Below are 17,804 nucleotides of genomic sequence, written 5' to 3' on the forward strand. Positions count from 1 at the left end.
CTCCCACAGAGCAGTGTCCTCAGCCCACAGTCATCCATCAGAGCTGCATTCCTAGTGCTATCAAGGGGAAAACCCAGCCCTAAATATTAAGCTAAAGAATGAGGGATAGAACACAGGAAAGGAAAAAATTAAGGAGGTTGTTTAGGTTCAGAATACCCTGGGGTTGTGTTGGGGGGGCTAGCAGTGCCCCAGAGAGACTTTCAGTACTAAAAACTGAAGGCAGAGCTTGTTAAACAGTGGTAAGGCAAACAGCAACTCCTAGTTCTGATGATTAAAATTAGAGATTCCTAGGGGTGCAAGATAACCCAGCGATCCAAGGCAAAGGAAGCACTAAGATAATTTTAGCTGTAACCTTCTGGTTTCAGTCCCTTGAATAAAAGCTTCAATTTAAGTCTTACTAACTAAATGCATAAATAATTTAATCAGTGTTGACTTGCTGTACTGCTAAGCTGGTCTGCTGCTAGAAGACACTATGAGGAAAGGAGAAACTACAAAATGTTAGTTGCCCCTTCACAAAAACCAACCCAAACGAATGGTTGGAGCAGGCACCTCTGAGGAAGCTGTAACCAGGAGCGTGTTTAGGAAAGCCCCAGGCCAGGGAGTGTTTCCTGCCAAACTAGAGAATCCCTGCCAAGTGCTTGGAGATTTGCTGCAGCTCTCCTGGAGCAGGTACAAACCAGCTCTGAGAGGGGCAGATGGCCAAGATACAACAGCTCCAAGCCACCCCCACCTGCAAAGGGAAAGGTTCTGCAAACCAGTCCCTGATACTGGTCAACACTTCCAGCACACCTTCATGGGGAACAGCCACTTCTACAGAGAATGACTTTTTATTGTTATTTACAAAACAATGGAAAATCCTGCATTCCTGACTTCAGTAAGCTTGTTTGTAAAAAAACCATTCCTCCTCTCAGAGCTTAACAACTAACTCATGAGTTGACTTCTGGACAAACTGGACAGCCTTACTGAGAACTCCTGATCTGCTGGGAGTAGTTGTCCTACACTTTTTCAGGATTACCCACCTCAGCCTGATTGCCCAGGAAGCATATTGTGAAACTGAGAAACTGTTCAAACATTGGTTATTTTTTTAAAAATCAATTCCAAACTTGCAGATTAAAATCTTCAGAATACATACCATGTTCAGTGCAAGACACAGTAGGGAAAAAATATAACCAGCCATGTAATGCAACCTAAAGGAATAAAAATGCTGAATAAAAGGCTACACAATTTTTAATATTGTCTTCTCCTGCTCCCTCCGAAACAAATGACAATCAAACTATTTTAGCAAAGGTTCTACTGAGACTTTCAAGCTCTGTAGTGTGAATGCACAAGCAGAAAACCATTCAAAGTATCTTTCAGGCACTCTAGTGGATTTAACTTTTTCAGTACAATCTATACTATAATAAATACTTATGTATTTATATAACTGCATAAAAAGTTAAGTAAACCTACACTGGGTAACAGAGTCCATCCTCCTTTCTCTAACAGTAATATTAGGAGATGCTGCTAGAAGATTATTAAAACAAAAAATGTGTAGTGCTCACTGGGCACTAAAATTATGTCTTGTCCTGTCCTGTTAGAGCATCTTATCTATTAGGTCAGGACAGAATGCTTTCTACATTAATTTTTCAAGTAACATTTTGAATCTGCAACATTGTAAAACAAAGAGTTCCACAACTTAACTGCACAGCTGGCAAAAGCAACCTTTTTGTTTATTTAAAACTTTTACTTTTTAATTTTAATACACTTTCTTCTTATCAACAGAAAACAAGCAGAATATCTCCACTCTAGAGAGGTGCATGGGTGTAACTATTTTAACACAACAGAGACAGAGAAATAGTTGTATCCATGCAAAAATATATGTGTAACCCTGGCTATGGACTCATCCTATTTCCTGTGCTGATTCAAAACAGTTCATAGGATTTGGAGTAGGACAAAAAAATCAATCTTTCTCATCAAGTAGAGAAAGAATTTGTCAAGAATCTTACATTATCCTACCTATACAGCTTGTGTTTTTTTAATGAAGTCATATAAGATTGACCAGCAAAAGGCCTCCACTTCTCTAAAGTCTCAAGCAATGGGCAAGTCTGGGAACTCACTCACACTTCATGCTTTTTGGTGAAAAGAAAAACTACTTTGAGAAGAGGTCTGTGCTACTGTATATATAACCAGACAATCCAGTCCAAAATTCTTTCTCTAAGCTAGATAATTAAACAGCTGAAAGGCAGCTATTAATCATCCATAAAGAGTATTTTTTATTACCCTTGGTGGTTTGTCTCTAACAGAACCCAGCTAGTCACCAAACAACATTCTGCACAGGTATGTGGAGGCTTGGAAAATGGAAGGAATTGCCACAGAGCATGGAAGCATACACACATAAACAGTGCATCTAGGAACAGAGAACACTTGGAATTGTGACAGCAAGGAAGGCTTGCAGCTTGATCAGGAAGGACAGAAGAATATCAGCTCTGAAGGAACATAAGGTACTACAATTAATTGTTTCCCTGCTCTCTTCTGTAACTAACCTGTGTCTCACCTAACTTCTTTTAGAAGAAATCAAAATCTCAGTGTTAAGCAAAGACAATATCCTTAAGTTTGATATTTAGTTCCTCCTCTTTAAATAATTCAACCTTAAGATTATTGTTGTGCCATTTGATGTGTGTATACTAAAAGAAGGGAGGGTGCTGAAGTCATTAAAAGGAAGCATTGAAGGACAAAGTCTTTGAGAACTACAGCTCCACATCCTACCCTATAATCCCAGTAATCTGTGCTGCAGCAATTGAACAGTGTGAGGAAAATACTAAAGACAGAGGAGAGGATGAGAACTGGAACAGAGGCAGGTCTCAACAAGTCAAATAACACACAGATTACAGTTACATGATCTTTTCTTCTTCATCTTGGTTTTCCCAAAACAAAAAATACAGCATAATAAGCATGTCCAAAGACATTCAGGAACATTCAAGAACAAACAGAGTGACTGCAGAGGACTAGAAAATATGTTCACTGTTTTTATGAATAACAGTTAAATGCCTTTTGTACTTGGTTACTCACTAGAGTGTCAAATCAAAAGAGATTTTTACAGGGACCAGACCAGAAAGAACTAATATGGCAATGACACCAACAGGAGTCCCTAAGAAAACAACAGAGAAGTTGTTAGTTGGGGATTTATCTGTTTTCATGCAGAGTAGACAAATGTGTTTCTTGAGCTAAACTCAAAATAGTAAACCAAGAGAGGACCTCAGGCTCAAACACCATAAATACATGATTATGACAGTACACCAGGTAAGACAAAGATGGAGCAGAACCCCTGTAAGAATGTCAGAGATGACAAACAGATGCCAGCATCCTATAGCATAGTTCTCACAAGGAACAGAACACACTCTCCATCACATCCACATGATTTAAAGGAATACCAAGTATAATAACTTGCCTATGTGGTTCTATTCTTTTAAAGCAAACTATGTGAACAGCACAGACATTTTGACAATTTTTTCTCAAGAAAAAAGCCATCTCTGACACCACAATCAGAACAGGTATCACAGTTGTCACCACAAGCCTGATGCCAGGCAGACTAGTTAGATGTGAGACTTTGTCTAAGGAGGCAGGATGGGCATGTCAGACAGGGAGGATATGCACAAAACCCAGGAAATTCAAAGGATACCAGAAGAGCAGACCAAAGATCATAACCTGAATTTCAAAAATGTCAGGACCTTCATCTGTGTATGGCCAGGATTAGAATTAAAACTGCCAAGATCAGGACATCATGCCACATTCATTAATACCAAATAGAGCATCACCAGATCCACCACTGAAAAATTTAACCAGGTCAGACACAGTCACTTAATTTTGTCAAAATAGCTTTAGTTTATGATAGTTTATATTAAAGTTGCACTTCCACACTATTGTGTGCACGAACAGATGGTGGTACCTCATCTGGCACAACTTTGTGTTGCAGCTGCTTCCTTGAAAACAAATATCCTTTGGTTAGCAGCAGAATGTCTTCGTACCAGTTCAATATTTGGCTCTGACTTATTTAACACAAGGGACTGCAAAACTGGTTAAACCACAGATTAACCCTCTCTGCATTATAACCATTGAAAAAAGTGTCAAACTGCCAAGGAGTTATGGTAAATTCTGGACTTCTGTGCAATAAACTCAGCAATGTGAAGGAGGCTGGCAAACACAATTCAAACTCGTGGGAGAAGGAAAGACTGAAGGAAGTTTATGAAGTTTCTCAGCAATTTTAAGAAATGAAAACACTACAACCTTAGTATGAGCAGCAGGATTGCCAAATAAACATAATGAACAATCATTCCAACGTATTTTTAAAAATATTACCTTTTACTTTTTCCCCCTTAAACGATCCTTGAAGATGCTGCTCACTGATCAGTGACTTCCTCCTCCACAAAGATGTTCCAACATGTGTTGAGTGCTGGGGACATTAGCACCACCTCTAGAGCATGGAGTTTGCCTACAGGGATAATGTAAGTCAGCTTTATTGCAATATTGAATGGTTCTCTAAGGTTTTCTTTTTATTGTTCTTATTTTACATCCATGGACTTTATAAATTAATCTGGTAGAGAATGCATCTCCACAGAATGATGATCTTAATTTTGCTCTCCTTTGCAGAGACCTGGAAATTTAAGCCGTTCAATTCCCAGATGCAAATTTATTCTGAGGCTGGGTAACATATTTTGGTGGGCCCTGAAGGCCAGAACTGCCTTCCAGAAATAGCAAGACCTTTTAAAGATGGAGCTTCACTACATTCACAAAACAGAATGAAAACTGGGTGAAAACAAAGTTATTATGGTGAAAACAAAACTCGAATTCTCTGAATATTTCTGAGACCAAGTAGTACGGTCATGCTCTCAGTTCAGCTGGAGTAAAACCTTTGAAAATGATGCCTGAAGAAACAGCATCATTTTCCTCATAAATAATCATAGTTTAAACATAGCTAAATTAATCATATTTATTTTGAGAAATTACTGCTTGATGAAATAACATCAGTTCTGACACCTAAAGGTGATACTGCTAAAAGCATAACTCAGATTCTGTAGTGTTGCAGAGCCAATAAGATTAATAAAAAGAAAACCTTGGAAATACACAAAAAATATTGAACAGAAGCTGCCCTACCTTTCACAGAAAGGCAGACTCCAAGCTCTCAGGTGGTACTGAAGTTACCATTCCAACACATGTTGGGACATCTTGTAAAACAGGAAGTCTAATCATGGACCTATTAAAGAAAGAACAACAATAGGGTTTAACATTCTGCTGAAGTACTTACTGGTTATGTTTATTTGGCAACACTGCTGCTGATACTAGGATGGGAATTTATTCCCACCTTTTTTGAAAAGGAAATAATAAATGTAAATAAAATATCATTGTCTTATAACATTGTAACATTTACAATTGATTCAGCTGGAATTTAAAACCAAATTCTCTACTGAACATGTACACTAAACTCCAATCTCAGCCTAAGAAACAACTCTCACAACTATGGACATTAATTAGCAAACTGGGAGCAGCACACATCTTCTCAACTAAATACAATTTCTAGCAAATTGTTTGTTTTATACTAATGAAAAAAGCCCAAGTTACAGAACTATTCCAGATGTCAGGATGAGGATACATCTCTACACCTGCCACATCTCTGCAGTGCCAGACTGAAGTTTACAGGAACTAGAGAAAGTCCATGCTTTTGGCATGCACAATAACTTGCAATTTGGATTATACAATACCTAACATGACTGTTTTTGTTCCCTGAGAAAAAGCAAGTAGAATCCAGAGAACTCCACTGTAGGTACAGTTCAAGCAGACTAAGCTTGTCCTTAGGACAGTGCATGACTTCAATCTGCTACACTTATGAACAGGTAAGTGTTAGAGCAATCCCCAAAGACAATCAAGAGTTATGTCCACAGGCATTCACGGAGATCATCCTGACAGAAAGATGCTGATGGAAAAAATTATACTTAAACCAGTACTTCAGTTTGAAGACAAATCAACTTATGGACAGAAAGCTTAAAGTCAGCAGTGAAAACAACTAAGTCACATTAACAAAAAGTACAGTGAAAACAAAATATTATATTAACACGTAATCAGAGAGCTCAGAATTTCAGAACACACAACCACTGCAATGGAAGCAGCTGTAAAAGCCCTTGAAAGTAAAGCAACCACAGAAATAACTATATTCTTATGTGAGAGCTGCTCTGGATATGAAAGAGCAGTCATCAATAGGACAGCTTCATCTCATTCAAACATGAACACAAATGTTGACAAACAAACCCAGAAAAGGAGGATGAAAAAGACTTACTGAGCTAATAACAAATGCTTTAAATAGAGGCTGAAATCACCTGGCCTGGTTCCATGAAGGGTACCCCTATGGGTTTTCACATGGTTCAGCAATATAAAATGCCCTCTAAAGCACACAAATTCTATATTTAAAATATATAATGTATATATAATATATATATAAAATATATATACATATGCACACAACTGCTGCCACAGCAATGCCACACAGTGGATTCAATACACTTCAGAATATAGAAAACACAGATAAGCTATTTCTATGTTTTAACATGCAGTTTTACAGCAGACATGCAATTCAAGCGGGGCTGAACAAAGAAAGAATCAAGGCAGAGCAATGATCAATATTTCATCAGACAGAATTAAAAACATATTTTACATGTAAAATAACAGCAAGGTAAATCTATAAATTATGTTGAGCCTAACCATACAACTGTTATATTGACAGAAACAGTGGCTCAATCCTAACCAGCCAAGCTTCTCTGAAGTTGTTTTAAGGAACACTGTAGGCCATATAACTAACTGAACTAGGAGAAACTGGATTCATCAGCACATTTTCAAGCTTTATAATAACTGGAATGCACCACTATGTGTCTCCTAGACTAAAAAATTATTTATATGAAGCAAGAGAATCTTGAACTACATCTGTGGTGGGAAATATTGTAGATGTATGCTAAGTCAGTGTAACAGACTTTTTCCAAAGGACATTGATACTGATGCTAGGTAAAAATAAAATATTTATAAAATAAAACAAATAAACATAGCATTTTGTAAAACCATGCTACAGACAATCTGATTTCTTAATGCAGATGTAAAAAAACTCTGAATGAATGTGAAATAGAAGTATCTTGGCTGATTCTCAAATAAATTCCTATGATATGTATTTAAGTTAAAATCATTTGGAAGATAACAAGATGAACAGTATTCAAAATGGATTCATGTGGCCAAACCAGTCCCGTATTTCTTGGAATGCCACATCTGTTCTATTCAGCCAGTGCTTTGTAACAATAAAACTGAAGTAGAAAAATGTGATGAAGAACACAAAAAGTGAAAAGTAAGAGAGAAAGGAACCATCTAAGTCAAAGAATACAGTATGCCAAACTCTTACTTAAATAGTATTGCACTATGACAGTTAATTTATGGTTAGGGTTCACCACAAATTGTGACATTTTAGGGAGAGTTAATAAAGGCAAAATGGCATCACCTGGTTGTAGAAGAAATCAGTTAGAGCTAAAAGTTGTGGGAATTAATAAGCTGCTGCAGATTCGAAGCCTGTGAAGGTATCATGCTCTGCTGTTTACAAAATACAAAGCAAAGTTTTTTGGAACCCCCAGTGAAGGTTTGAGAGACCACCAAGTTCCCAGGAAAGTACATGAGACAGCTGTTCCATTTTCCCAAGGATTTAGTTATCAGACATTACAAAAAGGGTCATGTTTTATGCCATCCTTCACTGTGTCCTGCTATCTTTCACTAAAATTTAATATAAAATGCAGTGCAGCCTCGTTCTTATCTGTGCTCAGAAACCATGCTGTTATCAAGGAATTGAAGCCAAGAAATCTCTATTTTCACAAGATGGTTATGAACTACAGAAAACTGTCACACTTAAAAACCTGCTTCATTACTTGTTGCCTGTTGCTTCATCATTCAGTAAACAGCAAAAACTCAGTGTCAAAAACTAGCTTCTAAAACCTAACTCAGCATTTTCACCCAGCAAGAAGTGACTTAAGAATGAACAAAAGTGAAACAACTACAAATTATGAAGGTTATTTTTCTTGCTTTGTTCCCATAAAACCATGTGGAAAAGCAAGGATTTTTCAGCATTATTTATTTGTGAGGGTCTAATCAGCTTACCGGCCCCTCTGAAGAAACTCATTCAACTAACAAAGTTAAAGACCTAGAAAGTGTCAGGAGTTAGTATGCACATGCATGATGAATATCAACCTCTGCCTCTCAACTTCCCAAAAAGAGAAACAAAAGCCTTTGTATATGTTTCATTGTGCTATGCTGTCATGTAGAAAGATCAGGGTTTAAAGTTTTATGATTCCGAGTGGAATAACAAAAGAAATACATTATATGCTGAGAAATACCCACTTTTGATTTTGCATCAAGGAACAATCTGAAACAGTCACAGCCTTGCCTTCCTACATGAACAAATGGCAATGATTACCAGCCCAAAATGACTAGATACAAAATTGGATAAGGAAGCATGTGGGAAGTGGATGAATATCTTTGCATTAATTACCTTTCAGTTACTTCTCCCATTTAAATGGATCAATATTAGTCCCTCAGATTTAAAATAAACTTTGGATCATAACACTGCCAAGCTCAAGTACAGATAAGAACATACAATATATTAAGAAACCTCTTTCACTATGACTTTGAGGCATCTGGCTGGTGGTTACTGCCAAAGTCTGAAGAGCATCTGCTCTCACTTTAGCAGTTTATATTCCAGCTCTGGTGAATGGAAGCACAATCTCTGAAACAGCCTTTGGGGAACACTACTGAGTTGCTCGACAGAGCTCTTACTCAGAAAAGAGAGGAGGAGATTAATATTACAGAAAACTTGAAAGATCTAGCTTCTGAGAAAGGAGACAAGCAGTTTCCTAATACTGTACACATCACAAAACTCTCTTTTACTAAAACATTAAAACCCTGCCCTAAAACTGAAGTGATTAAATATGAATAGACCTAAAGGTGGAAAATAACATCTGTTTAAGTCATATTCAGGCAAAAGTAAGAAGAAACAATGTACCTTATCTCACTGTCAACAGGCACAATGAAAACAGAAGAATGAGGACTCACATAACAGACTTTTTCCTAATGTGCTCAAGAAGGTCACAGGCACTTTGCTCAGTCCCGGTGTTGTCACAGCAACATATGGCAATACTGAGTCTTGTCATGAACTCACAATGTCATTATTTTAAGTGCCCAGTAGCACAAATTACTAAATTTGTGTGTGGTCCTAAGCAAACAACAAATCTGGCCACACACAGTGAAAACCCAGCTTCTAAAACTTCAAAATCAGCTGAAGGAATTCTCTCCTCAAGAGCCATAGATCCTAGATAGTAGCCACTTCTGAACTCCACAGCCACTTCCAAAACTATAAAAGATTTCATGTAAAACCAAAATAAAGCTCTAAAAGTGGCTGCAGGAGATCACTAGGAGTGGCCGCTCTTCTGGATTCACTGCTTTTGAGAAGTAAATCCCTGCAGCTGCTTTTAAAAGCTTTGAAAGTTTCATTTCAATTATCAAAGCCAATAAAGCTTCAAAAACAGCCATAGGGATTTGTTCCTCAGAGGAGCAAACCCCAAAAGGCAGTGATGAATAGTGTGATGGGTTCTGTGGCTCTTAAAGTATGTACAGATTCCTGTAAGTCCTGCACTTGTAATTACAGCTCCGTGTTGTGCAGCAATTGTTACAGCCAGACAGCTCATTAAGGCTTATGTGGCAAATTCATTACTGATTTCCCATTCTTTAAAACAGTTTTATGTCTGCTGCCTTTTCCTTTTCTTACACCTGTATCAGCTATTATGTGAGCACCCCTCCCAACAGTTTCTCAGACACATTTCATGAAGACCTTGCTGGCTGCAGTCTCAGGTGGTGCTAAGCCAGTCCCAAAAGGCAGGACATGCTCTCCCAGCTGTCATCACATCCTCACAGCCAGCTCACTACAGCCTGCAAAACCATTCCTTTCTCTAAAGGGGAACTTAAAATGGCATTTTGTTAAGTACAAGAGTGAAGTCTGACAATAAGTCAATGAAGAACTTGCCTGCAACTGCAATATAAAAAGGCTCCCATTAATTCAATGAAAACAAACAAAAATAACATTTCAGAAGCAACCACATGACTTAAAAAAACCTAGCTGAGCTGATTTGCAACAACATTATGTTCTTATCTTCAAAACTCTGAGAATTGGATCCCTAAAAATTTGTGATGTAGGCACAGGTCTGAAAGAGATACAATTTACATCCTTAAATAATTGAAGGTTAGTATGTCACTGATGGCACTGAAAACACAAGCAAAATTATGCTGAAAATTATACATTTAAGTCCACATAGTGTATATTAATAAAGTATGTATTATAAAATACACTCTGTTTTATAGAAGCATATTTCCTAACCTTAAAACATCACTGATTTTGAACAGTTATTCTTCTAAAGCTTTTAATTTCCATTTTCAAATGGCAGAATAAATAAACATACTTTTTTGCCACGACAAATAAACACAGTTTTTAAAAACACATCATAAGAAAATCACTATGAACTTAAATAGATGCAGGTGTTAAGAACTGAATAACTGGTTTGTATGGGGAAAGAAAATCTTGACAGGAAACTTAAGCATTCTGTTAAATGTTAATCACAGGTGTCCTCTGTGACCTGTACTACTTACTTTACCTCTCTGTTTCAATCTTCTCGTGTGTAAAAGGTAAAGGAGGATTGTGAGAAATAATTAATGTTTGCAAAGAGCTTTGAGATCCTTGGATAAAAAAAAATAGGGAAAGTATGAAGTTTAAAAGTACCAGCATGCTATTTTATTTCCAGCTTGAGGTAAGTTACTTTTATCACAAAAACCTTGAAAATTTAGAAATACAAAATTATGTAATCAAATGCTTAAAAAACCATCTTAAGTGCTAAGCATATTCTGTTCCTCAGAACCTCATCCCTCTGAAGGAAACACTCCCAGAAGGAAAGGATGTGCTTCTCACCCGTTTCAAGTATGCGTTTATGGAGAGGTATAGCAGCAAGGAAGGGTTCATCTTTACAGGACTGGATCTGGGTTCCAACCAAGTCAGAGTTGGTAGCCATAATTCGGGCACTTTCTTCATTAAGATTAACACCAGCCATAGAGGCAACATCATTGATGTCGTCGTCATCTCTACAATAAAAAAGAAAAGCCATATAAAACCAAATTCTGCATGTAATAAATTCATTTTTTGTAAAATCAACATGCCACATGCCCAGTGGGTGGGACAATTAAGACACAACCCCCAGTGTCTCCATTTTCATAGAACATCACCACGTATTTCTCTTTCCGTCAGGAAAACATCAGAAGCTGGAAAACTTGACTGATAACAGAAAGTGTGGCAGAGGTGTCTACATCTGAGAGTCAGTGATATCAGTGGCACCAGGCTGATCAGGAAACTGAAGGCAATGATCACCACTAACACTGGGCTTTTCTCTTTATAAAGAAAACCAGGCATAAAACGGTAAAATAACAGAAATTAAAAGCAAAACTATGAATTTCTAATCCTGCACAGTTTCACAAGTTCCTACGAAAATGGGGATCAAAACAATTTCAGGAACAGCCAGGGAAGATTCTTTGACCATGCTGAGCTCATAGGTAAACCTGGGTTCCAACTGTGGCTTTGAGTATGTTGTTGGTATTTTCTCTGGCAACATATAAATATCAGTTGTGTCAACAAGTTTTAGGAAAATGAGCTGCATTTGAGAAGATGATAGCAACTCCCAGGTCATTTTTGGCCCTGCAACATCCTTTTCAACAGCTTGAGAAAGTACAAACAAATTTGAGTTTCCATACTGGTATCTCCCAAGCATCTTTACCTCCTACCTGTCTGAGGTATGAGTCAGAGCTGTGGAAACAGCCATCTGGATTTAGCACATTCTGTTTCACAGCTATTATTGACAGAAACACTATTTCAACATATTCTGTACTGATTACACAACCTTTGAGAATATTATTTTCAGAATACATATATATGGATAAGAACATTCAAGTCCAGACTCATATTACTGTATAAAGTAAAGAAACGAAGCTTAATTTAAAATGTTTTTTAAAAATTGTTTCATACATCATGTCCCATGCACCCTAAAATACTTGTCACTTGTAACAAGCTCAATGCCCACAGTAAAAACCAATAACTGCAAGAAAGGTCTGAGAAAAAAAGGAGGCAAATCCAGAAATCCATAATCTAGGTCCTCCCTCTCTCCCATCCTTTACCTGTTATCTGCACTACAACATCCAATTTTGGTGGAAGACCACTATGCTTTGATAGATACTGCTTTTGTTTTCTTTAGTGGGAATAAGTCAAGAAGGAACTTTTATTTGCGTAAACCTGCAGAAATGTGCTGAACACTTGAGGCAGAAAATTGAATATTTCAGAATGCTTTTCAGAAAAATTCTATACAAATGAGCTTCTATTAATTTCCAGGAGTGTTAAGCACTTGATTTCTTGTCTTAAAATGAAATTCCTGAGAACAGTGTTGCAGCATCATCGAATGCTTTTGGTTGGAAGCAAACTTAAAAGCCCATCCAGTGCCAACCCAGCCATGGCAGGGCCAGCTCCCACTGTCCCAGGTCCTCCAAGCACCAATCTCCAGCCTGGCCTTGGGCACTGCCAGGGATGCAGGGACAGCCCCAGCTGCTCTGGGCACCCTGTGCCAGGGCCTCAGCACCCTCAGAGGGAACAATTTCTTCCTAACATCAAATGTAAACCTATTCCTTTTTAGTTTGGAGCCATTTCTCCTCATCCTGCCACTCCACACCCTTGTAAATTTTCTCTCCCCATCTTCACTGCAGGCTCCCTTCAGGAACTGGAAAGCCACAATTGGGTCACCCTGAAGCCTTCTCTCCTCCAGGCTGAAAAAACCCGATTCCCTCAGCCTTCCCTCCTAGGGGAGACATCTCTAAATCCTGTCACCTTTACATCTGACACGGTGTGGACACAGAGAGACCTGGGACTGCCCCAACACCACACAAACAACACCCACTGAAATGTTCAGTGGCCAACTCCAAAGTCTGTAATTCTACAAATAAAAAATCACAGGTCAAAAAGAAACTAAGATTTTGCTGGGTTAAAACCTCAAAGCTTGAAATAGAATGAGCATCACCCAGGACTCACAAGGCCCAAATCCTCAGCAGGCCTCACACCACAGGAAAAACAAACTCCTGTCAAGGCAGTTATCACAACACAAACTCTGTAAAAACAGAAGTTTCTGGAACACAGACTTGAACCCAGAATTTCCAAGTGAAGCTCAAACTGACCAAACCACAAAAGCAGCAGTGACACCCCACGGGCCCTGACCCTGCAGCAGCCAGAGCCTCCAGGCAGCACTGCCACAGCTGGGCACAGCTGGCCAGCAGCAACCCAGAGTCTGTTCTGTACCTCCACAGCACGCTGCCAGGACAGAGGAACTTCCACCTCCTTCAAGCCATCATCCATTTAAAAATAAATAAATCAAAAAAAATCAAGACAGCAGTCTTGACTTTCAGGACATAACTTGCAAGAGATGTTTATACTTCTCTCTCCTTTTATTTCATAGCTGAAGTACCATTTATCTGTTACCTTCCTTCTGCTTAGCAGTTTAGCTACTCCAAGTTTTATTCACTGTACAGATCTGTGACCACATTAGAAATAAATATTTTCTGAAATAAAACCAGACATGTATTTTGGACACAAATTAGATTTCAATGAAATTATTGAAACCAATGCAATAGCACTTACAAAGACCATCACTGTAACTCCTGCACAGAATCATTTTCTTCCATCTTACACTTGCAAGCTACAAACTGCAAGTACATCCTTTTTTTTTTTTTCAGTATTACATGGAAGATGAATAAGAAATATATTTATCACAGCTGGGATTATATTTTTTTCCTGACAGGAAGAACCTTATCCATATATTCTTCCTTACTTCGAGGAACCTCATAATGAAAAATGTTTGCATACTGAAACATACATTTATATATAAAGATAGTTGCTATTTTTGCTGAACAGTTTCCTATAAAAGTGAACTTTTAAGCCCAGATAAGTGAGTTTTCAGAAGTCATTCAGTGGAACAAAGATGCCATCCAGTGGTCATCTAGACTGATGATTACTGTCTATCTTTCCTTTTTCATCAGAGCACAGTATTTAACAATTTCATATTTCTTGGCATATATTGCTATGCCCATCCTAATTCTACTGTTTCAGTAAATATTTCTGGTTTTCACTGAATTAAATTCTGAGTCTCATAGGATGAATCTAACACTCCAACACACATGGTATTTTTAAGACAGCATGAGTTCTCAAAATCCCTCCAAACACAAACTGTATCTTAAAATGATCCAAGAGTCCAATTCTTCCTCCTTTATTCAACCTCTTGTAACAATTTTCCCTTTCATTTTCATTATAAACACTAATGCAATTACAAAAAAAAAAAACTTATCTGAAAATAAGCAAGAAAACCCAAAGCACTTGCACAGTTACCTGTGAAAGGTTTCAAAGATTTTGTTTAAACTGAGAAAAAAATCAAAAAACCTGCTGTCATTTTCTTTATGAACAAACAGTAACTGCATGATTGCACAGTTTTTCTTTCTCGTGCACTTTGTCAGATTTGAGCCACTGCTGTCCCAAACTGCAACACTGAACTGCTCCCAAAATAAGCCAGAATGCATAAAGCAATTGAGACATCATTCTGCTACTGACTCCCCTCTCTCTTACAAGGAAAATTGCCTGTCACCAGGACAAAGTCCCTACATCCCACAGATTCCATGGGTCACACAATCAGAGATTCACAACAACACATGGCATAAAAATGGTGACTTGAAATTACTGTAATTACTACTGTGATATACTTTATAATGGCATAGATTCCATTTACACATTAATTATAATGTTTATTCTGGCTTTCATGTTAGAATTTGGAATGTCTCCCTAATATTGTTTGCCACACAATTCATTTACAGTCTATGTGGAATCTTCTCCCTGACAGGCAAAAGGGCTGACAGAACAGGCCACATTTCTGGTCAGCATTTTTTTTTTATTTTAAAATATATGGAAAAAACACAATCCTCTTATAGCTTGAAATATTCATTTGGAAAAACAAACTTCAAGGGCATTTTAAGAAGAAAATTTTAAAGTTATCCATTTAACATCCACATTAGCTTTCTACCACTTCAAGGGCAAGCTACTTTGCTTATGTTGTTAAACATTTATTTTTAAAAATGAAAGTAAGAAAAAAGACAAGAGTTAGGGTTTTTTTGGCTATGCAAGAGGTCTGAAAACAAATTTTTAATTTCCACATAGAGTCTACCTCAAAACGCAGCCAGACAGCAGAATAAAACACAGATACTAAAATCAGCTTCAAATGATCTCAGAAATTTCACAGAACTATTTCTGAAAACAAACTCCATCACACTGGCTGTACAAAACCTGACACTGGCAGGTTCCAGGATGTAACCTGGAAGTTCCATTTCAGAAAAGAAAAGGCTTTCATAGAAAGGAAGGAGCACCTGGTTACCTGGCAGCCAATGGCAAACAGAACACAGCATCATGCCACACACCAAAGGATAGATCTGCTCACCTCTGGCCCTGCCAGGCAGTGCTCTGAGCCCTGCTCAGCACACTTTGGAAGTGGTGGGATAACACAAGAGGACAAACATCCACCTCCATCCTTGGAGAAATGCAGAGCACACATGGAGCAGGCCCTGACCCAACCAGACCTGCTCCGAGCAGGAAGCTGGACCTTGCAACTGGAATTATTCTAGCTCAACATCAGGAACTAATGTTTGCACTTTAGTGACCACCACCCAAACTGTGGGTAAGAACTGATTGAGAGGCTGCTGCTTTCACCACAGCAGGAGGAGTTGGTGTCACTCTGAGGGGTCCAGGGGAGGTGATGAGCAGCAGCTGTGGATGAATGCACAGGTCCCTGGCAGACTTCAGTGGGATTTTTGCTTCTTGCAACTACAGAAACCTCAAGCTGGCCTGTTCTGGTACAAACCCAAGTCTAGACCTCTGCTTGCAAAACAAACAGAACCACCACTAAAAATGAAATTCCAATTTCTGTCCTTAGGTAGTAACGGAGTTGAGAAGCCACCTAACTGGGGTTGTATGTAGTTCTCTCTGAAAAATACAGCAACAATAAATTTAATACCAAAAAAGGTGACCTAAAATTTCACAGCACAGCTTCACATTGCAGAACAGCTACTGTAACAGTGAACTCATGTGAGCAGTCTTACAGTTCATTAATTAACGTTGACCTTAAAGGCATAGCTGCAAAATTCTTAATTGCTAGATCTTTTATGTAATTCCATCTTGTATCTCCTACAGTTCAGAATAGAGAAGAGGGAAAAAAACAAGCCAAAAACCATACAATGAAGTTCAGATTTCTGTTTCTAGTGACCAACACTTCGCTCACAAGAGTGAAAAGCTCAAATAAGTTATTTTAAAGAAAGCAGAATGTAAAATAATGAAACAAATATGCAATAATAAAACACTAAGGGCAAAATAAATTTATACATAACACAACTATTTTTCAAAATTCTTGCTTTGCTTTAGATGCCAGTTTGCCTTCTGGCTAAAAACACATTCTTCACACACGCTGGGAATGTTGAGGAAAACTAGTCAGCATTCAGAGGATTAATACAGATTTCCAGCTCTGTGCCTTTAGGCTTAATAGTCAGACATCTATTTGTCCTCAGGAGAGGTTAGGGGTTGAAATGCAAATATGCAAACAACTGAATTCTTTGTTAAGATATCAGGAAAAAGCTTGATCTTTGCTGCTGTTTAATAAATCCTTGCAATTTTATGGACTTATTTAAATGCAGCTTTGTGTCTTACTATTTTGAAGGAGAAAACAATGTAAGGAAACAAACACATTAATTCTGACTAAAATTTGTTCTCTAGAGGAAAAATGACATACACCCTTGACAGCTTATTTACCAAACTCACTAAAGATTTATTGATTTATCAATCAGTGCCTTGAGCATTTGCTTCTCCCCAAGGGAAAATTAACAATTCCAGCTAACCTAATATATTCTATGTATAAACTAAGTGAATGCAAGAATCAATCCTGGCACAGTTTACAACATCCAGTTAAAAAAACGCTGTCCCTTTTGGTGTATGTAAAATTGAAAGCTATACTAACGAAGAATAAATGCTCATGTTGCTTACAAACATAAAAAATACTTATTAAGACAGTACAATTGAACCCAACAGACATTTTAATTCATTTAAATACTCAGTGGGAGGCAAAAGCATTGGAAAATAAAAAATTGAATGATTTTGCTTCCAGATTAATACTAAGTACTACCACTATTAGTTACAATACTGACATGCCTCAAAGCAGAGATATTTCAAAGAGCTACAAATTCTCTTTTATTTCACCTGAAAAAGCATAAACCTGAAAATTAATTAGTGGTTTGATTATGTCAGAGCAACATAAAAAGATAAAAATTAAAATCTAGGAATATTTTGTCTTTCAATAAAAAAAGCAAATATTTTACCACATCTAAAATGGTGTTAACAAGAGTGAAATGCAGGAAACATAAGATCTGCTTTTCACTACAAAACTACAAAAGGAAAAATACCCCAAATATATATAAATAAAAGTTTGGAGTATAAAGAACTGGCAAGAGCAGCTCAGTGCATCACTGCTACTGTGCTGAACCTTTGCAGCACCTGATTCCTACAGAGGCCCACAGAGCCCCTATGACCTAAGGAAGCTCAGACACAGCCAAACCCTCCCTTGGAACCAGAACCAACAATCCCCAGGCTCAGG

The 17,804-nt window shown here is 37.8% G+C and overlaps 1 protein-coding gene across 1 annotated transcript in view; it reads right to left on the reverse strand.

The window, feature by feature from the left end:
* The window catches only part of LOC107209769 (transcription initiation factor TFIID subunit 4-like), a gene marked incomplete at its 5' end in the record, with an annotated part of 144,735 nt that overhangs the window by 89,901 nt on the left and 37,030 nt on the right, over window positions 1-17,804 (reverse strand). Inside the window, one exon of the mRNA XM_015639796.2 lies at window positions 11,009-11,178. Within this exon, the coding sequence (XP_015495282.2) occupies window positions 11,009-11,178 (170 nt within the window). The remainder of the gene's footprint in view (window positions 1-11,008; window positions 11,179-17,804) is intronic.

Source organism: Parus major, chromosome 11, assembly GCF_001522545.3.
Source record: "Parus major isolate Abel chromosome 11, Parus_major1.1, whole genome shotgun sequence".
NCBI lineage: Eukaryota > Metazoa > Chordata > Aves > Passeriformes > Paridae > Parus > Parus major.